General features: G+C 37.4%; 2 protein-coding genes across 4 annotated transcripts in view; one reads left to right on the forward strand and one right to left on the reverse strand.

The window, feature by feature from the left end:
• Positions 1-3576, forward strand: part of LOC140726364 (evC complex member EVC-like) — an 80549-nt gene extending 76973 nt beyond the window's left edge. For both annotated transcript variants that reach the window (XM_073042644.1, XM_073042645.1), the window contains exon 20: positions 1682-3576. In XM_073042644.1, the coding sequence (XP_072898745.1) occupies positions 1682-1716 (35 nt within the window). In that variant the 3' untranslated portion in view covers positions 1717-3576. The remainder of the gene's footprint in view (positions 1-1681) is intronic.
• A 7-nt stretch (positions 3577-3583) lies between these two features.
• Positions 3584-25028, reverse strand: part of LOC140726367 (dihydropyrimidinase-related protein 1-like) — a 64149-nt gene continuing 42704 nt past the window's right edge. For both annotated transcript variants that reach the window (XM_073042653.1, XM_073042654.1), the window contains exons 8-14: positions 24783-24903; positions 15857-16013; positions 13239-13380; positions 12110-12280; positions 11629-11808; positions 8998-9163; positions 3584-4720 (exon numbers count right to left, since the gene is read on the reverse strand). In XM_073042653.1, the coding sequence (XP_072898754.1) occupies positions 4629-4720; positions 8998-9163; positions 11629-11808; positions 12110-12280; positions 13239-13380; positions 15857-16013; positions 24783-24903 (1029 nt within the window). In that variant the 3' untranslated portion in view covers positions 3584-4628. The remainder of the gene's footprint in view (positions 4721-8997; positions 9164-11628; positions 11809-12109; positions 12281-13238; positions 13381-15856; positions 16014-24782; positions 24904-25028) is intronic.

Raw genomic sequence — 25028 nt, forward strand, 5'->3', positions numbered from 1 at the left:
AAGCTGCAGCTCCAGATCCCTAACACGGTCTCTGAGGAGCTGCATCTCGGTGCACCTGGCGCAGATGTGGCCATCAGGGACGCTGGAGGTCTCCCAGGATTCCCACATCTGACACCCTGAACAAAGCACTATCCTGCTACCTAATTCTACAGGAGTGAAACAAGGAAAAATAAGTTTACTCACCCACTTACCTTGCCAAACACACGAACTTTTTAGACTGTTAGCTCATACCGTTAGCTGTGTGAGCCCTGCTGTTCCTCCGTCTGTCCTGGCCGATTCGCCAAGGGGGAAAAAAGACCTACTTCTAAGTTAATTAGATTAATTAAAGGAGTTTACCCGGCCTTACCTCACTGGGAGCAAGCTCGTCCTCAGCCTCTGCTTGCCGAAGCCTCTCAAACCAAAGCCTTCCTACTCTGTCGCCCACTACTCCGTCACCTGCTCTGTTAATCCATTTGCTTTTTAAACTCTCCCGCTGCTTCAGAAGCTGACCTTCACGCGCTTGCGCAGTCATGCCCCGTTCAAACTGCTTCATTTGACTTGGCCTCAATTGCCATCTGCAGCTATTATTTCTACAGATTCACCACTTTCTGGCCAAAGAAATGGGATATCTAATGGGATATCCTTCTATACTGAGGCTGTGTCATCAAACTTCATCTCATTAACTCTTAGTTCTTCAAAATTTCTAAGACTTACATAGTATTATTTGCAAACTCTGCAAAAAATCTTGGCTTGTCCTTCAACAGCAATACAAGTAACCTATCAATCCTTAGTTATGCTCAAAAGGATCAATGAATTCTAATCATATTTAGCTGGAAAAATATAACTCAATATACCTTTAACATTCACACAAAGATGAATGACGTTACCACATGGTTTGTCATAAAAGATATACTTTTTTTATCTGCAAAATTCAGGCTTTCAAAAGTTTATTACCCATTTCTGGATTATTTTTGCAGCTTGAATTCAACAAGAAGTTTGGTCCTTGATCTACATTGCACTATATAATGACAATGAGAAGAAAACCATTAGCTCAGGGAAGAAGCAAAATCCAAAATGGACAAATTACCATTTCTGAATCTGAAGGTGCAGGCAGAACTAAAATAATGGTGGTGTGAAATATAGTAATGGTAAAATAATAATACAATTTCCAACTGCATGAATATCAAAAGCTTACTAAGGAAGTGTAAAACAACATTTTTGCTGGAACATATACAGTTTGATTTTACCTGCACTTTGCTTCGCCCTATTTTAATCTAAACACAAGGAAATCCATAGCAACAGACACAAAATGCTGAGGAACTCAGCAGGTCAAGTAGCATCTGTGGAAATGAGTAAACAGTTGACATTTCAGGCTGAGAGCCTTCTAATCTAGGCTGCCATCTTTCAAAATACCAGTTTATTTTAGCTGCTTTAAAATAATGTGACTTCCTCCTGTAAAAGCAAGACTGCTATAAATAATTGGTTTGAGAATACTTATGCTGTTTTTCTGAATGGCATTATTCAACATCATTGTGTTATGAATGAAAGAAGGAGGGAACGGCTGAGGGGCATCACTCCTCTGGGGTTTAATTCCATTGAATAACATTTTACTGCTCATTGTTGATAAAACAGGAATGTTGATTAGAATGGGCTTTGTTCTAAATTTCTCTCCCTGCGGGGAAAATATCTGTTTTATCCTCAGGAACCAAAAACAGAACATTACAAGCAGGAAAATGAGCATTTATACAAACAATGTCACCACAGTGTGCAATAAAGAACCTTGTATATGTATTAGGATTCATGGACTTTGCTGTACATATATATTGTGAAAGGTGTTGACTTTGATTTGCCAGTTAATTCCTGCCAGCCTGTAAAACACGCAAGGTACAAAGGACAATGTATGGTTAAGGCTTTTTTTACAACTTAAATCTATTACTATGAATACTGCCAAATTGACTACATTGCCAAGTATCAATAGAATATTTAAAGAAAATTCTTTTAAATTACACCTCAAATAAATAAACTTACAATTAGTGGCCATTTTATTAGGTACACCTGCTCATTAATGCAAATATCCAATCTCCCAATCGTAACAGCAACTCAATGCATAAGCATATGCTGACAAGGCTAAGAGGATCAGTTATTGTTCAGACCAAACATCAGAATGGAGAAAAGATGTAATTTAAACAACTTTGACTGTGGTATCTTACAGGGTGGTGTATCTCAAAAACTATTGATCTCCTGGGATATTCACACACATTAGCTCCTATAGAGTTTACAAAGAATGGTGCAAGAAACAAAACAAAACATGAGTGAGCAGCAGTGCCTTGCTAACGAGAGAGGTTAGAGGAGAATGGCCAGACTGGTTTAAGCTGACAGGAAAGCAACAGTAACGCAAATAGCCATGTATAACAACAGTGGTGTGCCGAAAGGCATCTCTTAAAGTACCAAATGTAGAAACTTAGACCATGAGATCACAAGATATAGGAGCAGAATTAGGTAACTTGTCCCATTGAGTCTCCTTCGCCATTTCATCATGGCTGGTCCAATTTACCTCTCATCCCTGCCTTCTCCCCAAATCCTTTCAAGCTATGACTAATCAAGAATCTATCAACCTCTGCCTTAAATATACATAAAGACTTGGCATCCACAGCTGCCTGTGACAAAGAATTCCACAGATTCACCACACTCTGACTGAAGAAATTCCTCCTCATTTCCGTTCTAAAAGAATGCCCCTCTATTCTGAGGCAGAGTCCTCTGGTCTTAGACTCTCCTGCCATAGGAAACATCCTCTCCACATCCACTCTATCAAAGCCTTTCACCTTTCGATAGGTTTCAATAAAGTCACCCCTCATTTTTCTGAATTCTAGTGAATACGGCCCAGAGCCATCAAACACTCTTCATATGACAAGCCATTCAATCCTGGAATCATTGAGCCTCCTTTGACCCCTCTCCAGTTTTGGTACATCCTGTCTAATATAAGGGGCGCAAAACTGCTCACAATACTCTAAGTGAGGCCTCACCAGTGCTTTATAAAGTCTCAATGTTACAACTTAAAGTGAATGAGCAGAAGATCACAAACATACACTCTGTGGCCACTTTGAGGTACAGTAGGTACCTATAAAGTGACCACTGTGAGTACAAAGTGAATGCAAGTTCCAGATACTATTGTATGGCAATGGAGAACCATAACTGTATGTAAAAAAAAAATACAGAATACCATTAATTTCAAATTATAATTAGCCTGTTATAGTGTACTGTATTTACATTAAAACATCAACACCTGTAAGTCCTAGTTACAGAAGAACCAACTTGGCACCATTTGGATAAGTTGTATACTGCATTTAAGATTCCATCATCTACTAATAATGGGATAAACCCACAGCTCTGCATTAAGGTTGTGGACCTCAGTATACAATGACTGGCAATTCACTCAGAAAGAATTTGACTTACAATAAGTTCTTGCCTTTCCAAGGAGTGAGAGTGACTCTGTCAGAATACAAAAGCAAGCAAATTAGCTATTTACATTAATACTAAAAATGAAAAACCATTGTCCACAATCCTAAGTACTGATGGATAATAAAGCAATGACCAAAATCAGAAGTGTGGAACTTTGAGGCATCATTTATTACCAGCCTTTAGGCTCAAGTGTAGATTCGAAACACTAGTATTCGGTTTGAGATATTAAGTACAAATGTATATGAATACAAAGAATGCACTGGTATCAAAAAGTTTTAAAAAAAATGTCCCAGTAGCTTAAGACAGAAAGGTAGCTCAAATCCAAGATGGTATATAGAAGCTGCCACCGTTCATTGGGGCATTTCTTGCACTGACATGTCAAATAAAACAACTCAATTTCATTTTGTTAAAACTCGCATTCTTAAGCTTGTTGTTCTGAAGCAATGAAAAATGACAAGGGAAATTTTAACAGAAAACCAAAGAAGCATGAAATATGATTACAAGCCAAAAATCACTACATCAACTCCAAAATGATTTAGGTTTTTCTGTCAATTTTGCTCACTAGTGACACTGTGAGATAACTATAACTATCTCTTTTAAGTGTGTGTTTCAATCAATGTCTATGCTACAAAAGACTGAATATTACTGAAGCAAATTAGACAGCAATGCTTTGTATATTTATAGAAACTTCCCAGTCTTCCTATTCCTGATTAAACTTTTCAAGGCAGTTCAAAATATTGTGCCATAAATTCACACCATTTTAGCTAAAACTTCTGTCTAAGGTCTTGGCAATTTTTTTCTCAAGAGAGTTTTTCATCATTCGTTACACAAAACAGAAATTGCATCTCTTAGGATCATGCACTAATGTACTATTACAGCTAAAATGTGCAAATAATCCTTATTAAATTACAAAGAGCATCTCTAAACCGTACCATCCAGGGCAATGCTAGTGGAAGCAGCATGCTAAGTGGCGTAAAACACAACCATGTGGTGGCCAACTCCAGTGAAAAATACATCACATAATTCACCTCATTCTATAGGACAAACACATACACACACACACGGACACACACTTTGATTCATTTCTTTTGCTGAAATACCAGAGTAAGCTGGTTTTAATAACACAAATAACCTTGTAGGTAGATAAACTGCCTGCATCAGCCACCAGCAGCTCCACCTTCCAGTCTTGGTCACCCTAAGCTGGTGATGTTGGAGCGACCACCAGGCGGATTGACAATACGATGTCCAGACCGACGTGGCACGTTGTCATCAAACTGGGCACCTAATATGCATTAAACAAAGTGATTAATTAAAGTTAATCATCATACTTTATTTGGCAATTAAAAGAAAGCAAAGGCGGTGTGCTAGTACAGCATTAGGTACTGCACCCTCACAGCCGCAGGGTCTAATCCTGACCTCAGGTGCCGCGGCTGTAATTTCCACGTTCTCTCAGCCACTGCATGGACTTCCTCCAGGTGCTCTGGATTCCTTGCAGATCCCAAAGACGTGACAGTAAGTTAACTGGCTAAGGGAAACTGCCTCATGTAGATTAACAGCAGAAAAAATAAACAAAGTTTGTGGGTGTATGGGAAAGATTTAAGTTTCATGGATCCATGAAAATGAGGAGAGAAAAAGTGGGAATAATCAGCCTGCTACCATGGACCCAAATGGCATAATATCTCTTTATGTTGGTAATCTATTCAGAATAACTCCTGTTCTATGCCTGCAACTTCCATCATGGGCACTAATCTCCCATGCAAAGGGCATCTTCAAAAGGCAGAGGCAGCATTAATCATTAAGGACCCCATCACTCAGGACACACCCTCTTCTCATTGCTGCCATCAAGGAGAAGGCACAGGATCCTAAAGACAAATGTTCCATGTTTTAGGAACAGCTTATCCTCCTCCACCATCAGATTTCCATATGGACAAAGAACTCGTACACTACCTCACTTTTTTTTTGCTCTCTTTGCACAGATTATTTAATTTTTAATGTCTTTCTTATTGTATGATTTTTTAAATATTATTATGTATTGCAATATACTGCTACTGCAAAACACCAAATTTCACAACATATACCAGGGACATTGTACCTGACTCTGATTCAATAAGACCATAAGATATAGGAGCAGAATTTGTCAATTCATCCCATTTGAGTCCATCCCACCATGGCTGATTTATTATCCCCCTCACCCCATTCTCCTGCTTTCTCCCCATAACCTTTGATGCCCTTAATAATCAAGAACTTATCACCCTCTGCTTTAAATATACCAAATGACTTGGCTTCCACAATCCTCTGTGGCAATGAATTCCACAGATTCACCACCTGCGAGCTAAAGAAATTCCTCCTTGTCTCTGTTCTAAATGGTCATCCTTTTATTCTGAGGCAGTGCCCTCTGGTCCTAGACTCCTCCACTATGCAATACATCCTCTCAACATCCACTCTCGGTATTTCAATATTTGATAGGTTTAAATAAGATCCTCCCTTATTTTTCCAAGCTCCATAGTCATCAAACACTCCTCATATATTAACTCTTTAATTCCAGGAATCATTCTGGTGAACCACCTCTGGACCCTTTCCAATGCTGCTTAGATAAGGGGCCCAAAATCATGACACTCCAAGTACAGTCTGACCAGTGCCTTATAAAGCCACAGCATTACATCCTTGCTTTCATATTCTAGTACTCTTGAAATGAATGCTAACATTGCATTTACTTTCCTTATCACCAACTCAATCTGCATAGTTGGAGAGCAGAAACAGTGGCTAGAGGAAAAAAAAATCAAGCATTTACATGTTGCCTTTCAAGACATCCCAAATGAAGCACTTTTTGAGGTATCATTATTGTTGTAGGGAAACATGGCTAAATGATGTACTTTAGAAACACTGATTGAGGGACTACCCATTACACAAGGCATCAAGGATAAATGTTGATATGGAATCCTTTAGGTCCACTTGAGAAAAGAGCAATTGGGTTTCATTTGATATCCAAAAAGCAACATTCCTGGGAGTGCTGGACCCCTTTGGCAGCCTAGATTTTCTGCTTTATTGGTGCTGCAGCAGTTCTCCAAGTGGAAGTTGGACTGAAGAGAACCCATGGTATTTGCACATCACCACCACAAAGGACCATTGTAATTACTAACTTTGTCTGACTACAAGATTTTATCTGAATATATTTGTCACATACACACAATTTGCATTGTTCCATTCCTGTCAACTTAATCTCATCGGCTATATTCGTCATGGTTACACTAACCTCATTTGTATTATCTGGCTATCACTGCCTTGAAGGTATCTTTACTGACAGGGTGAACACAGAGCTAAGCTATCCACTCCATAGACTCCTGTTGCTAATATGTATCACAGGGCTTGAGTAGCCACGTACAGAACTCATTCAGTGAGCTTCTGAAACATCCACGTTGCTAACACCCTGCACCTTTATTTAATTAACAAACAATCTACCTAGTGCTAGCCTTCAATCCTCAGTGCATAACACAGATGCTTAAGCAAGATGAAGACAGTGAAGGTCATAAATTGTGTGGAGGACTCTGTGGGCTGTCAATTTTTTGACCATTAAGGGGTGTCCTGGTTTATCTTCACATGTCAGGTACTAACACATAAAACAAATTATACCTTTATACATTAATGGATTTAAGGATTTAATGAACTTCCTATAACATCATAAATAAAGATTCACCATACTGGGTTCTCAGTATGCTTGCAATTATCTTTCTTAACTTCAGGGGCGAATAGCAGCCTGTCTCTGAGTTGTAGAACTAAACTGCGGGACAGCACAGGATGCAAATTGTAGACTGCAATAAGTTACACAGGATTGAATTTTTATAACTTTGTCTGATGTAATCGACTTTCTAGGAGCATGTATAAGATTATGACTACTGCTTTTTGGAAAGATTGGTGCCCGACCGCATGGTTAGTGAGTCACTCTTCCTTATTCTAGAATAAAGGTATTCCCCTTTAAAGTCTTTGTCCAATTTACTTGTAATCAACTTAAATAGAATTTTCTTAACAAAAATTAATTTCCCTAACAGTTTTACTTCTCAAATTTTGCTCCCTGTAACAAATTACTTATTAAGCACACTGTAAGGTTTCACTGCTAATGTAATGGCCTCTCTGTAATGTTGCCTTGCTAAGGTAATGGTTTCTCTGTAGCAGCAATGTTTGGGTTATGACTAGCAATAACAGGGCATGTTAGCCAGTGAGCAGGATGTTGTTCTTTCTTGTGGGTCTGGGAGAGGGTTTCTCGCAGTCTTTTGCCAGGGAGAGATGAGGAGAGAAGACGTGAATGGAGAGAGTTGGTAGACTGTCGGACAGAGTGAACATGGAGTGAGGGTCTGAAGGTCAGTGACGATCGGAGGAGATTGAGGGTGGACGAACGGCCTTATCAGTGAGCTCCATAACATTAGACTGTTTCATGAGAATGGGCCCTTTTTTTTTGTTTCTTTACCAACCATATAGTCAAATTCAGAATTATAAAGCTCATTTAATTGCGTATTGTGTACTGTTTGTTATTTTGTGGTACTGATTTGTAACGGGACACATCGCACAGCATCCACCCAAACAAGATTTCTTAAGTTTGGCCGGGCCAGGGACTGTCTTCCCCTAGATTACACCGCTAGCCGATCCGAGAGTTACACTTAGGAGATGGCCCAGACTACTCAGCTCCTCTAGATGTTCAGTGTTTTAATAAGATTGAGACTAATGTGCTGTGACTTCAACTGTGTGTTCCCATTTACAGAGATAACCTTTCCCCCACCCTATACATCAAGCATCTATCTACCTCAGCATGAAAAATATTCAAAGTCCCTTTTCCTCAAAGTGCAGTGGAAACAGTTCCAGACATCCAGGACCTTGACAGCAAATATTTTGCCTCCTCTCTGCATTACATAGGCAAGCTCTTATTTTGCAATCAGGTTGATAAGACATTTGAAAGCTTTCAAATTTTTGTCTCTCATTATGACCCTCTCAATTGTACATATCCTTCTATCCTTCCTCATGTACATTTTCCCATTCACACCACTGATGCTCTCTATTTACCACACCAACATCCAAATAAAAAATTGGAGCATCATTTATTAAAATTGATCAAGATCATGGCTGATTATCTACTGTACCTCAACCAATTTTCCCACCCTTTCCTGGTATCCCTTGCTTTCATGAATAATAAGAAATTATATATACACATATATATGTTTTCTATGATTCACCACACTCTGCATGAAGAAACTTCTCAACTCACTGCTAAATTAAGATTCACAAACAATGCAAATAAGGTGACCTAAAAAAATTGGTTTGAACTACTTAGGCAGGATCTGCATGATTAAGAAGTCACTCCTGATCTACATCAGCAGGGGAATTTTTATCTGTTTTATTCTGTTTTCCCTAACCAGCTGAAAGGGCAAGGAAACAACATGCTCTAAAAATATATACTAAATGCATAATTATCCACTGATATTTGTCTCCTCCCTAGAGCTTGAGATAATTACTTCCTTAAGCACACACACAGATGAGCTTCTCTTCTTTGCTCACATTAATACATCTCACCTGAAAGACTAAACCCAGACTGATGCAGGTTCCGCACTGGTGGGGGATGTGTCTTCGTCGGGGATGTCTTGGTTGAGGGAGCTGGGGTGGCATACTTGGGTGTAACTGGAAGTTCATACACAGGACCATCATACATCCCTCGAGATACTGGATGCAATTCCGTTGACTTAGTGGAGTTCATTGATGAGTAGATATCAATGACAAGACCAAGGAAAGATCAGAGAGAGATTAACAACTTCACTTACAACTCTCACACTTCCCTGAAAGATATTTACATACTGTTTCTCATTATTAATACATACATCTCAATCAGAGCAATACATGCTTCAAACTTTGCGTCAAGAAATTATTACCTATGAAAATAAAAATATGTATTATGGGAGGTGGAATGAGAAGAAACAAAATTCAGGAACTCATCTTGCAATTTTTATGCACCGTTAATCATTGAGAACAAATGCTCATCTCCTAAGAAAGTAGTCATTACTAATTGAACTTACAATAAGAAGCTATTGTTCTTCTTAAATGATTGAACTTGCTCTCAGATGGCTGGGATAAAACTGATTTATTATTGAATTTTAGATTCATCAGCAGAGATACCTGGGATTTGTTCATCTCTCAACCTCAATCCACTGGGGATACACAACATCATAGATGTTTGACTTTAAACTTAACAATTTTCACATATTCTGAAAAATATTTAACACATGGCTGTGTCTCTATAATTAACCTTTCCTTGTATCCATTAATGTGCATTGTCTTCTGCTGGACCACAAGTTCTTGCTTCCACCTTGCTTTCTCCAGTTTTCCTTTTCCCTTTGCCATTAAGCTTCTTTACTCTGTCCTTAGATATTTCAAACCTGAAGACTTCAGCAAATCAACCTTCCCATTTTCCTGCTGCCATCCCAGCACCAGCTCTCCCTTGGAACATTCATTACTGCCTCATCACAAGGGGCAACCCCAAATGCAGCACTCCCTTTTTCTCCCTACAGGTCCTGTCCTGCACAGATTAACATTGCCAAACACCTTCATTCTTGCAGCCCTTTTGGATTCTGTAACTAAAATGGCTGCCATTGACCCTTTTTGCATTTGCCTCAGAACGTTCATCCACTTGTAAATAAAACACTTGAATACATGGCTGAAGGAGATAGCTTTTTCCTCAATGAGCCTCTCCCACATGACTACCCTTTACATTCATCAGACCATCACCTTCACCTTTCTACTCCTGGCACTTTTTCCACAACCTTGTTCCACCCTCATGCTTCTCATTTAACATTACTGCCTATTCTTGTATCTATGTTGTTTCTCTTTTCTTCATGATAATCCATTCTGGGAGATTCTTTATCCTCATTGATTTCAAATGCAATCAAGTCATCAATTTTATTATATTTTAACTATATACAAATATATAACATGTATAAGCATATACTGTACATAGAAACGAGATGTTTCTCTGACCCAGGGTGTAAAGCATAGTAGTACACATAACACACGATACTTATGAAGGCATGGGTAAAATCTACAGATGAATCACACTAAAATAACATTTTTCCTCCCTAAATCACTTAAAATGCATAAACTCTCACTCATACTTATGAATACTTTCAGAACTTGCAATTCCAAAAGGACTTGCTACTATGAACGTTATCACCACAGTTCAGAAAAACGGATCCCTTTTGCACTTGGCTGTCTACTCGCACTCTCCTTTCTCCTCTAATCACCACTTTCAATGAGCACTCTTGGAGAAGCTTTCTCCAAATCCCTGCAGTTTCACATTTCTAACCATGTAGCCTTTAAGTCACTTCATCGTAACCTTTCTGCAGCAATTATCTACTAAGCCAAACTCTTTTCTATGCCATGATGCCCTTGTGCCCATTACAAACATACCCCTTTCTCACACCATGGTATAACTCTCACCTGCACTCTTCTTTGAGGATTGCAATTCTGAACATCTCTGGTGGAAATTAATCATTTTTACTTGTAGAGTACAGCACTCATTATATCTTATGTGGTCGAACTACGCTGGCCATAGGTGATTACATCATATGGATGAGAAGAGTTAAGCAGAATGGGCCTACTTCATGTAGCTTTTATGATCTGATTACAAGAGTCTCAGAGGGCTTGATGTGTTATCAGCAAGGACAGGGATGGCATTACTCCTGGCTGGGTAAACTTGTCCAGAGATCACGGATTCTAAGTAAGGAAACAGCCAATTACTTGTGAGATTAGAAGAAAATTCTTCACCCACAGGGTAGTGAATCTTCTTCATTCTATACCGAAAAGAGCCATGTTGGCACAGTTGCTAACTATATTCAAAATAAAAATAGTTTGTTTTGGGGTTTAAGGAAATAAATGGATATGGGGTTTCTACAGGAAAGTGGCATTGCATAGGAATTAGGTGTTTATTTACTTACTTGTCCAGACTATCGATGACTTACCATGACCCCAAACAGTACCCAACCACCCATCTGCAAAACCTCTTTCGGTCCAAAAACTCCAGCACTGAAAACTATTAGGCAACAAATTCTTCAGTTGTCTCGCATTCAGTTATTTAATGACTGTTCCGTAACTTCATTTGCCTGCATCTATTAATATTAAAGACATACAATTGCATGTACCTTTACAATTCCTCACCTTGTTGCGGATCTTAATACGTTGGTAAATATATTCGGGGAATGGTTTGCGGGGGATGAAGCGTCCTGTTCCCTGGTTTACGTACAGGTTCCCATCTTCCAGGACTATATTCCCTTGACTAATGACCACCAACGGAGCACCACGGCATTCTATACCCTCAAAAATATTGTATTCCACAGCCTGGTACAGAAATACATTTTTGAAAAGAGTCAGCTGATGATCAAATATCACTTATTTTTTAAAAGAACCTTAATTTTTAAGTATAACACATTTTACTGATGTACTTATCCAAATTCAGCTGATCAAGGCACACTACCTTAAAGATCATGAGCTAAAATTTCCATCCAATACTTCAAATAAATATTCCCAAGTTCTGGAAACCAACTTTCTCCAAAACAACAATTGCTCTGGACAACTTCTAGATAATATGTGTTTTCAATGAAGTGACTCCTGCTCCATCTCAAGTAGTGAAATTCCTTACCGAGCGGTGTGTCTTGGCAGAGATTGTTTTAACAGTGTCTGGGTCCCAAATGACGATGTCAGCATCAGATCCCACAGCTATCCTGCCCTTTCTTGGATACAAGTTAAAGATTTTGGCAGCATTGGTGCTGGTGACAGCGACAAATTGATTCTCATCCATTTTACCTGTGGCCTTTCAACAAAAAGAAGAATTTCAGTCTAGAGTAACACTGAATGTGGACTATCAGCCCAGATTCAAACTGATTTTGTCAAACAGAACAATCCTAGTCCAATTCCTTGCTCTTTGCTGGGCAGTGCAAGGAATTCCTTCTCAAGCGCCCATCACAATCTCTTTGATTGCTTCTCTTTCTATTTTTCTACAGGTAATAAGCCAATATATATTAAATTAATCCATTATTTACCCAGTCTCCTATCCAGGTCACAAAAGGGGAACAATTCACCTAGTACCATACCTTTTAGATATAAGGAGTTATATCTGAGGCTTGATTCCATTGATATTGCAGAATCCAATCTGCAGAAGCAGAAACTGTGTGCTTGTTATGATGGTCTTCAACTCAATGGGATTTGTTCTCAAAAATCATATTTTGTATGGCTTGGGCTCTGTGCAGATAATTTGGCTGCATTATGATCATCCGAAAGCTGATGTAGGTGCAAGAATTGGTGAAGTCTACTCTTCACTAATTTTCTGATGCATATATCTAACAACTATATACTTGGACACAGGAAGATCTAGCAGCCACTAAATTATAAATGGACACATCACCTTGTCAGTTTCTAAACCGTAGCAGATGTCATATTTGTGAAAGGTCAGGCAATAGTCAAAACTCTAACAGATTACAACTTGTATGAGGCTTTTCTGTTCCTCATTGATTGCACTAAAGAGTCTCAAAAAGAATTAAGGATTGCCAATTGCATTCACATGAACAGTAGTGTGTTAACAAAAATACATTAAACCTGTCAGCATTACGTCCCTATCCTCTTTCTTTCTACTTAAATATCCTACTCTTACTGCTTCAACAGTATACTGTTTTAGAATCCATCAGTTTAATTTTACTGCTCTGACAGCGAGGTTTAAAAAAATCCCTATGTATTCCTTCTCATCATCCAAATTTTGCACTAAAATAACTTACCACAGCTTTCTCCCAAATAATGCTCATTCTTTCTTCAATGCCATTGGTGCCTTCGGGAATTAAGCAGAAGTTATCTTTTCCAATGGCTTTCTGAGCAGTGGTAAAGGTACTATGGCCACTTCCCGTAACCTGCAGGTCTCCACTAGGGGCAAAAAAAATTCATCGTCATGTAATTGTACAGTAGCAAAGAGATCAACTTTTTTTAAATTTATGGTTTGCAGCAACAGAAGAGCACGGCACAGTCCTCAAAGAAACTATTCCCCAAGATGTGAAGAACTTGCCCTTTGCCTATTCTTGTCAGCTCAAAAGGAATCCTAATTTCCAGAAGTGATGTCATCAAAGCAGCTTGGTAACCAGTCACAGACTGTATTCCAGGAAGCAAGCAAACTTCTGTTTTTAAATAGTTTTTTTAAAATACTATTCAATGTTCTAATTAGAGATTGAAATAGGCACACACAGATAACCTTTAAAGGGTTAAAATAAAACTGAACTTTGAATATCAATCTGAAGGAAATACAATACACATCAATTAGTAGGAAAAAAAACTGCTAGAGCAACTCAGTTGGCTAGGCAGCATCTGTAGGGACAGGAGGATGGTTGATATTATGGGCCAAGACCCTGCAACACTCAGTCAACTATCTCTCTGCCTCCACAGATGCTGCCTGACCAGTGGAGCTCCTCTGGCAATTTGTGTGTTTGCTCCAGATTCCAGCACCTGCAGTCTCTTGTAGTTATGCATCAATTAGTGTTTGGGACAAGACAGTTTGCAAAGCAGTGGTAAAATACTACCACATTATTTAAAAGTCCCTTAGATCTTATGGAGAAAATAGCAGGGTTTCCACAGTATTTTCAACAGGTCTAGTTCAAAACAAGCTTTTATTCTCATCAGCTAAAGTAATTTCATTTGATTTCATTGGAGACAACCGTGAAAAGCAGCCTGTGGGAGTATTTAATCCCTAGCAGAAACACTGGGATTGGGTCTCAGCAACAGATCCAACCAGTTCCCCTGCACCACCATCCTCCTCTGTCTACAGGACTGGTCCTCGCCTCAATAATCTCTGCTTCGGCTCCTCCCAATTTCTTCAAACTCAATGGGTAGCCCTGAGCAGCAGCATGGCCCCCCACTAGGTCTGCCTTTTCGTTGGTGACATAAAACAGTCCATGTTTTAAGCCTTCCCTGGTAATGCTCCCCAACTCTTCCAGCACCTCCCAAACATCAGCACTTACCCTATCTTCCCAATTTCTTAACAGGGATAGAGTTCCTCTTGTCCTCACCTACCATCCCATGAACTTCTGCATGCATCACATTGTTTTCCACCATGTCCACCATCTTCAACGGGATCCTACTACCCAAACAATGTTTACCTTTCCCCATTCTCTGCTTCTGGCACCGATCACTACCTCCATCATTCCCTTGTCTATTCACCCTCCCCACTAATCTCCCTCTTGGCACACATCCCTGCAAGTGACAGAAATGCTACACCTGACCATTCACCTCCTCCCTTACCTCCATTTAGGGCACCAAACGGTCCTTCCAGGTGAGGCAATATTCACCTGTGAATCTTTTGAGTTCACTGATCGTATCCGGTCCTCCTGATATGGCCTCCTCTACGCTGGTGAGACCTAACGTAAACTCTGGGAAAGCTTTGTCGGGCACCTTTGCTCCATCCACCAAAAGCAGAATTCACCGGTGGCCAACCATTGTAATTCCTATCCCTATTCCCGATGTGACATGATGGTCTTTTCTGCCACTCTTGATCACTCTTGAAGGTGACACAGTCCGAAAGTAAATCAGGACAGTTGTCAATGTGCTTTTTATTCACATTAGAAAACCTCTATAATTATAGAGGGAGTTGGTTTTAATAACAGAACTCAAAATTACATTTTAACTGTATTTGTAAAACATATAAAAACACCTAAATGGGTTTAATTGCCACTATCTTTTTTTTTACCTATCACCCAAGAATATCTAATTTTACAATGGCATAAATCTAGTTTTTCCTAAGTCTATAACAGAACCTTCTCTACAGATTCTCTAAGTGATTTCACAATCAATACAAATAAATGATTTTGTGGGCAGTGGTACAAAACCACATATAATCAGGAAGGGCCCAGTACTAAGACAGCTGATGTCAGTCTGGTGAGAGTGAATGTACTCGGCCCTAGCCTGAGCATATAAGAGAGGTGGATGGGGGAAGTCTGAGCAAGGGGTCCTGGTTTAGACAGCCAACTACACACCAGCCAGTGTGATGTCACTGAGCAACACAAGGGTCAAATTGCTAGTGTAACTGCACGGATAGTACATGAAGAGCAGTACAAATAATTAACAAAGGGTTTTAGATCCATTGAGGCCACTTCAAATTAATACAAGGATGAACCCAGGCAGAATATTGTTGCAATCATCCCTGCTAAGTACATGGTGTATTCTTGGATTATATATTATGGTTTAAAACAGCACTTGCAGGATAAATTACCTAACTATAAGAAATACATTAAAATTCAATGTTCTCATTGCATACATTAATCATTTGAAATAATAAAGAAAAAGAAATTGGTCTCTATCACTCAGTGCCTTGGGTTTGCCAAGCACACATGTCAAAATGATATAACTCTCCTACCAGGCTAACAGTGAATTCAGGTGGTCAGGTGTTGTGGGATCAGGACTCAGTGGTGGTGATGCCACAAAGGCCGCAGCCTTGGCCCAATTTCTGCTCCAATAATGTGTTCCATCTGTCCCAAGGCTTGCAGTGATTGGCTCTCCAAAAACTACAGCTCCTGTTAATAAAGGAACATACAGAATCTGGCACTGGAGTCCTCCTATTAAATACCACTCAATGGTTTTATTCTTCAAAAAGTAAAACCTCAAAATAATTAAAAAGAGCAATTAATAGTTGTTTGAATGCACTAAGACCATAATAAGACATAGGAGCAGAATTTGGCCATTCAGCCCATCGAGCCAATACATAGCAATATTGGTTACATTTATACAGAAAGCAATTTTTTCCCAGGCAATTAGTTTTCAATGACCTCATGATCTAGCCATAAAGAGAATCTTGGGGGGAGAAAAACACCAGAAATGGCCATTCAGCTTCTAGTCTCCTCTACAGCTGATGGTTCAGCTCTAGTTCAATTGTTTCTGTAGCAGCTTATGAGACGTTCATCATACTTTTGATACTTCAACACAAAACATAGCCTGGCTCTCCTCAGTACCATACCGAAGAAGTGCTGCACCTGTTGGGCTTCTGTCTCCCTTCCCAGGTAGTTGTAAAAGTTCATATGACACAACTGTGAAAGAAGTTTCAATGCTGTCCCGCTAATCCAACATTTCTAGGACAGATTGATATGCTGCTTGTGGAAGCTTATTGGAAACACATTGACCTTTTCTACATTATAACACTGACGCCAGTTCAGAAGTGCCACAGTTACTGTAATAATTCAATGGATGTTCTGAGACAAACTTGAAACGTATTGTAAGAATATAAGTCATTTATTCTAACCTGGAACCCATTTCATTTGGAGACTCCACCTGCTATCTAATGGAGTGACACACAGATCTGTGTGGCTGCAATTAACTCTTCCTTTTCCCCAGTTTAAACTTTGAATTGGGATGAATTAGGTATTAAATGTTTTTGGGACCTGTTTATCTCAGGATTTCTTGCTTCATTTGACCAATTGTCAACTAAATTTGCACTCCCAAAAACACATTTTTATAGATACCTTCAAATTAGAGATTTCTTACGTTTTCAATTAAGTACTTTTCCTATAGGTCCTGATAAAAATTTACTGGACGATCTTTTAAATTTAAAACCGGTATCTATAACTTGTTGATTAATTCTAGACAAGACTTCTTAGATAAAATAAAAAAGCTTGGGAGGATGACCTAAATTGTCAGATTTCTGATGATAGATGGAATAAAATTCTTAAACGGGTTAATAAATCATCTTTCTGTGCTCGTCATTCTCTTCTACAATTTAAAGTGGCTCATAGAGCTTACATTTCTAAACAGAAGCTGTCCAGTTTTTATCCGAATGTTTCTCCACTTTGTAATAAATGCAACTCTGCTGATGCCTCTTTAATTCATATGTGTTGGTTTTGCCCTAAAATTGAAAAGTTTTGGCGGGAAGTAAACTTTGAATTTTTAATTTTTATTTGTTGGATCTTAGAGGGGAGTAGTTATTCCTATGTCACAATCTTTAAGAAGTGGAAAGCAGCTTCCTGAATCCAGTAATGGAGAGGGGAAAAAGTCAGAGGAAACACCAGCTTGGGCAGAGCGTCTGGAAAATTCACTTATCGATCTGGATAAGAAGATAGACAACAACACGGTAAAACTTGATGCTACCTCTTCTGAGATGAAGTCGTTATGAGAGAGTTTTCAGTTTGTGCAGGAAAACATTATTTCCCTGAATTCTGAACTTAAAGAGGTGAAGCAGCAAATCATGGAGATTTCAGCTCACTTGGAGAAGTCTCAACATAAGATTATTGATTTGGAAGCAAGATCTCACTCGAATAATATTCGAATTGTTGGATTGAAGGAAGGATCTGCGACTGGAGATTTATTAGACTATTTTGCTAACTTGTTTCAATATCTGTTTCTGGATATTTTATCTCAACTTCCTGACATCGAAACAGCACATAGAATTTTCATCGCGACATCTCGCCGAGACAAACCGAGGTCAGTCTTGGTCTCTTTCCTTAGTTTCAAAGTTAAAGACCAAATCATAAAATATGCAAGGAAACTAAGAATTTTTAAATATAAAGATTCTGAGATTCGTTTTTATGATGATTATCCACCGGAAGTCATGGACCTGCGGTCTAAATTTGTTCCAACCATGAAGATAGCCTATGATAAGGGATTATTCCCATCACTTCAATATCCAGCCCAATTAAAATTATTTTCCAAAGATTCCACTCCACATGTTTTTCTGAACCCCAAAGAGGCACTGGTCTATGTTAACTCTATTCCGGTTGTAGCCGAGGTTTGAATGGTTTTAGACCTGCTGAATAATCATTCTTTTGGAAAGAAGATAAGCTTTGAATAATTCTGATTTGCTTAAGACGTCTTTTGATCGATCGACCATTTAAAGAAGATGTGAACTTTGTGAATGATGAATGACTTTTCCGAAATCTGTTTGGTCTACTGAGCAAATTAAGACAACGGATAGATTGTTTGATTATTTGTTTTTATTCTCCTTTTTTTCATTAATTAAGTGATAGTTTTCATAGTTCATAAGGTCTTTTATATATATATATATAGTTGGGAGTGCTTAGTTGATAGATAATAAGCTTTTTTGTAAAAAAGCAGTTTTTCATTGGGCGTGTCAGTTAAATGGAAAATGGTGCTGATTTTTCTTCACTAGAGATTACATAGGTACTTTTCTCTTTGTTTAATTTTATTGTTTTGGCGTCCTTGGAGATTGTTTATGCATTCCCCCACCATGTTTTTAAGGATTAAGTATAAACATTCCTTTCTCTGAACTTTCATGCTGAATATGGGAAACTAGATGTTGTACAGAAAAACTGAACAGAGCTGGCCCTTTGGCCCATGACGATCTGCTTACCTTTTAATCTACTTTATGATTAATCTAATGCTTCTGTCTTGTAGATAATTCTATTCATCTTTTACTATGAGCCTATTTAGGATTCTTGAATGTCCTTGGTGTGTCTGTCTCTATGACTACCCATGGCAGACCTTCCCATGGACCCACTGGTCTAGGGAAAAAAAAAATCTGAGATCCCTATATTTTCTTCTGATCACTGTAAAATTGTGCCCTCTTGTATTAACCATTTTGGCTGGGAATCTGTTTCATGTTTTAATGATTACCCAGTCTCACCAGTGTCCATTGTTCCAGCATAATAATGCTCTGTAAAGTAATGGAAGGCATTAAAGCCAATTGATATTTAAATTGCATATCAGTTAGAAGCAAGGCCTGTAAGTGGGCAGAAGAACCAGTTAACATAACTTGATATGATTGTGTGTTGCTTTGTAGTGTTTGGCTTTTTATATTTAGCATCTTTTGGACTTTTCTATTTTAGGGCCATATGTTTTTTTTTGTAACTGGGGGGAGGAACTAAGGAAAGCTTTTCAAAACCACTATTACAAAATGGGCAGCTTACGGAGTCTCTCTTTTTTTTTACTCTATGGGGAAGCATTTCGGGCTTTTTGGGGTGGTGGGAGAATTGGGGTTAGTTTTGATTTATAGGTTTAATTGTAAGATTAATTTTAGTTTTCTTTTTTGTATTTTTCCCCATTACGGAGTTCTGGAGCTCCATATAACCATATTTTGTATATGGTTATACTTATCATCGCCAGTTTTGATTAGCCTGCGCTGGTATGCGTGTATTTATGTGTTAAATAAAATAAAAAAATTTATGGCAATTAAACAGATAAATGCTATAAGTTGGAAGGTACATGGTTGGAATAATCCTATTAAGCGAAAGAAGACTTTTAAAATTATTAATCAATTCCAACCCAATATAATTTTTGCTCAAGAAACACATTATCAAAACAGGCGATCAAAATAGATTTTTTTTAAATGTGGAAGTGCCTTCAATTTCACACTACTTGTCAAAATAAAACAAAGGGAGTATCTATTTTTATTAAATCTAATATTTTATTTATCCAAGAAGATATTGTGTCTGATATTAAAGGCAGACTTTTAATTGTTAAAGGAACAATTTGTAATAGAAAAATTGTTCTGGTTAACCTACATGGATCTAATGTAGATGATCCTTCTTTTTTTAAAAATGTATTTGCTTTACTTCCAGATTTAAATGAATATATGTTGTTAATGGGTGGTGATTACAACAGTTGTTTAAATCCTTTGGTTGACAAGAATTCAACTAATCAGCGGCTTCCGAGTTGTTCTGCATCACTGATTAACTCATTTTTAATTAATTTTGGCCTGGTTGAAGTTTGGAGACATTTGCATCCTAATGATTATTATCATCCTAATGAGATTATTCTTTTTGTTTCCCCCACACGTTCACAAAAAATATTCGAGAATTGATTACTTTGTAGTTGATCCCCGATTTTTGTCCAAAGTCCAGAAATGTGAAAATGATGCTATAGCTCTCTCGGATCATGCGCCTTTAAATATAGCTTTTGAATTGAATTATGTCGCTATTGCAAATTTGCCTTGATATTTTCAAGAAAATTTATTACAAAGTACGGACTTTGTAAAATTTATTGAGACTCAGATAAAAGATTATTTTCTTTTTAATAATACGGGAGATGTGTCAAAATTGATTCTATGGGAAACATTTAAAGCATATTTGCGTGGTCATATAATCTCCTATTCCGCTAAGCTTAAGCAACAGACAAAAGCAGAGTTAGATAAGATTTCCAAACAAATTAAAGACTTGGATAATATTTATGCAATCTCTCCTAACATTAATTCATTTAAGTAAAGAGTTGAACTCCAATCACAATATAATTTATTATTAACTTATCCTATTGAAAGAAATTAGCTTAAATTGAAAAGTGAATTTTATGTGTTTGGAGATAAAAACAATAAGCTTTTAGCATCCCAATTAAAAGCAGCTAGAGCTAAAAGACAAATTTTAAAAAATCGTAAGGGAGATGGTAGTTTAGCATGTAATTATGAAGATATTAATAAAATTTTTCAAGACTTTTATATTGAACTTTATAAATTTCAGTTTCCAGTTGATTCTTCTAAAATGAATGCCTTTTTACAAAAGATCGATTTTCCTCAAATTTCTGTTGAAGATGAACAAACTCTTGATGCTCCTATTACTGAAAGCGAAATTCAGAAAGCTATTTTTTCAATGCAATCTGGTAAAGCTCCTGGACTGGATGGTTATTCTGTAGGATTTTATAAAATTTTGAAAAATTGCTCTCTTCATATATGTTGGAGATGCTTAAAGATTCTTTTTTGATAGGAGAGTTACCTCCCACATTTTATGAAGCTTCTATTTCTTTAATTCTTAAGAAAGATAGGGACTCTACTGACTGTGCTTCATATACACCTATTTCATTATTAAATGTGGATGCTAGAATTCTTTCAAAAATAATGGCTAATCGGCTGGAGAATATTGTAGCTGAAATTATCTCTCAAGACCAACCAGGTTTTGTAAAGGGCCATTATTCCTTCTCTAATGTTCGGAGACTGTTAAATGTTATATATTCATCCTTTTCCAAGACTCCCCAATATGTTGTCTCTCTTGCTGAAAAGGCAGTTGAATGGAAATACTTATTTAATGTTTTAGAGAAATTTGGCTTTGGTATTAATTTTAATAAGTGGATCAGAATGATATAAAAAAACCTATTGCTACTATTATTACTAACAATTGCTGATTTCCGTTTTTTCGGTTTTCACGGGGTATGAGACAAGGATGTCCGTTAAGTCCTTTGTTATTTAATTTGGTGCTGGTACCCTTGGCTACTGCACTTCGTGAAACTAAAGATATTCATGGAATTTTCATAAGTGGGACTGTTCATAAGATCTCCCTTTATGCTGATGATTTTTTAGTTTATATTTCGAATCCTGAAGAATCCATTCCTAGTTTATTGAAACTACTAAACGATTTTGGAAAGTTTTTTGGGATATAAACTGAACCTTTATAAAAGTAAATTATTTCCCCTAAATGATTCTGCTTCTATATATGATGACATTCCTTTTAGAGTTACATACTCATTTAAATATTTAGGAATTATTATCACTAAAAATCATAAAGAGCTTTATAAAGCTAGTTTGGTTCCTTTAGTGGGTTTTTTGAAGCAATTATTTTGTAGATGGAATCCACTTACACTTTCGTTAGTCAGCTGAATTCATGCAGTTAAAATGATGATTTTACCAAAATTTTTTATATATATTTCAAAATATCCCTATTTTTTTAACTAATAAGTTTTTCGATCAGGTTGACTCTATTATTTCATCTTTTGTTTGGAATAATAAAAGACCAAGAATTGGTAAATATCATTTACAAAAATTTTTTAAAAGATGGAGGTCACGCTTTGCCTATTTTAAGAATGTATTATTGGGCTGTTAATATACGTTATATGTGTTTTTGGTTATATTGGGCTGATAGAAATGAACGACCGCCTTGGGCTGATTTGGAATTGAATGCTGTGAAACAGTTTCACTTAACCTCATCATTAGGAGCTTCTCTACCTGTACAACTGGCCAAAATTACTAATTTAAATTTATATCCTGTGATTAAGCAGTCATTATGATTTGGTTCCAGTTTCATAATTTTTTTCATCTCAAAACATTTAAACTTTTTAGTTTAATTTATCGAAATTACTTATTTAAACCTTCATTAAGTGATCCTACCTTTCTTCTTTGAAGGAATAAAGGAGTTTATTCCTTCACGGATCTGTTTCAAGATGGCCGATTGATGTCTTTTGAGAAATTAGTAACTAAACACTCTCTCTCGTATTCACATTTCCTGCAATATCTTCAGGTCAGACACTTCTTACAAAAATACTTAAGTAATTTTCCATATATACAAGAGTCTGACCTGTTAGATATTATTTTAAAAGTGAATCCTTTAGTAAAGGCTTTTACTGGGAAAATTTATAATGTATTGTTACAACTGCAATAATTACCCTTCACTTAAGATTAAGCAAGATTGGGAGAGAGAGCTTAACATGACCCTGATAACAGAAGATTGGTTGCGGATTTTGAAGTTGGTTAACTCTTCTACGATTTCTGCCAATCACTCTTTAATTCAATTTAAAATTGTACATTGTTACTATTTGACAAAGGAGAGATTGTCTAAAATGTTTCCTAATGTTGATAGTCAGTGTGACAGATGTAAAACCAAGACAGCCACATTGCCACGCGTTTTGGTCATGTTCTGTACAGAAACATTTTTGGAAGTCTATTTTTTCTACAATTTCTAAAGTTTTAAAAATTAATTTACAAACTAATAAATTGACAAGTTTTATTTGGTATAATCCCTCAATATATTCATGGTATTTCTCCATCTGACCAACGTGTAATTGCATTTGTTACATTATTGGCCAGAAGGGCTATTTTGTTGAAATGGAAAGGTGCTTCTGCTCCTACTTTGATACAATGGTTTTCCCAGGTGATGTTATGTCTCAGCTTGGAGAAAATCAGAAGTCGAACATTTGATCCTCAATTTGATTTTAAGAAAAGGTGGGGTTCATTCGCCTGCTACTATCATCTGATTTGAATTAATTGATATGGTTTCCTTCCGATTTTTTCTTTAAGTGGATTTGAGTTGGCGGTTTGATGTTTTTTTTAATGGAAGCTTGTATGATGCATAGCTCCGGAGTTGTGCTCCCAATGCGTTTTTTGGGGGGTTTTTTTCCCAGTTAGTAGGGTTTTTTTTAGTTAGTAGGGGTTCTTTTTTTTCCTTTTCAAAAAAAAATTCTTAACACTTTATTTTCCCTTATTATTATTGATATATTGCTTAGCTTTATTAATCAATTTGCTAATTTAATTCCTTATTATACATAATGATATATTGATTTAATGTATCTTTTTTTGTTAATCTTCAATAATAATTAATAAAAAGATTTTAAAATGAAAATAGAACCCATCTAATTTAAGGTAGTTGCGAGATTAGCAATATTTGTCACATATACATTGAAACATACAGTGAAATACGCTAAATAAAAACACAAAATGCTGGCCGAACTCAGCAGGCCAGACAGCATCTATGGGAGGAGGTAGTGACGACGTTTCGGGCCGAAACCCTTCAACAGGAGTCAGTGAAGTACACTGTTTGCATCAAATTAAATCAGCGAGTATTGTGCTGGCCAGCTTGCAAGTATTGCCATGCTCCCAGCATCAACAGAACATGCCACAACTCACTTAACCTAATCCTACATCTTTTGGAATGTGGCGGGAAACCAGAGCACCCTGAGGAAATCCATGGGATAAAAGGGAGAATGTACAAACTCGTTACAGACAGCGATGGTAATCAAACCCTGACCTTCCAGCTGGTACCGTAAAGAATGGTGCTAACCACTACACTGCAGAGCCGCCCCATGGAATCTTTCAAACTTACTGAAGCTAGAAACTTCAGTGCAGGAGAGAGATTTGGTATTTCAAGTAAACAAAGTCATTTGTTGTAGATAAGCAATTATAAAGATAAACCAAATGCTGGCACTTGGGGCTGAGTACAAAGGGGAAACGACTGTGTTTCATCTCTACTGGACATATGCTTGTCTCCATCCAGATTACCTTCCATAAGGGCAGCATATTTCAGAAGGGATGCAGTGCAGTTTCATCACAATGACACCAGAACAAAGATTAAGTGACGGGAATGGATTGCATCAGTTTGGCTATTATTTGAGAGATAGTCAATGTCATTTGTATTGATGGAAAAGTAGCCCCCATTTTAACTTGCCTGCTCTCAGCAAAATAACTGGCTGGATTTTAAATGGTGCAATGCTTTTGAAAGTTGCTGCAGTTAGATTGATATACGGTGATTTTAAAAAAATATATGACTTGTGTTTTTAACCTTATACTAGAACACCAAAACTGAAATATTGCAGGGATGATGAACTGAATTCCCTAAGGCAGGATTTGGAAGATGTGTGCTTTTTACCTTTTTTCCTGGCTTGAGCAATCACATCCGCCGCACTCTTACTCATCACCTTGGTGATGTACAGCGGACAATTGATCCGATTGGCAATAGTGATAGCGCGGTAAACAGCCTCTGCCTCCAGCTATGAAAAGAGAGCCCACACCAGCAATTATCAAGCAAATCCACAGAATAAATAGGACTTTATCAATCTAACAACAACATTTACAAATATTCTACTCCTTTCTGTACTGCAATAACTTTATAATC

This window comes from Hemitrygon akajei, chromosome 4 (genome assembly GCF_048418815.1).
Source record: "Hemitrygon akajei chromosome 4, sHemAka1.3, whole genome shotgun sequence".
Classification (NCBI taxonomy): Eukaryota; Metazoa; Chordata; class Chondrichthyes; order Myliobatiformes; family Dasyatidae; genus Hemitrygon; species Hemitrygon akajei.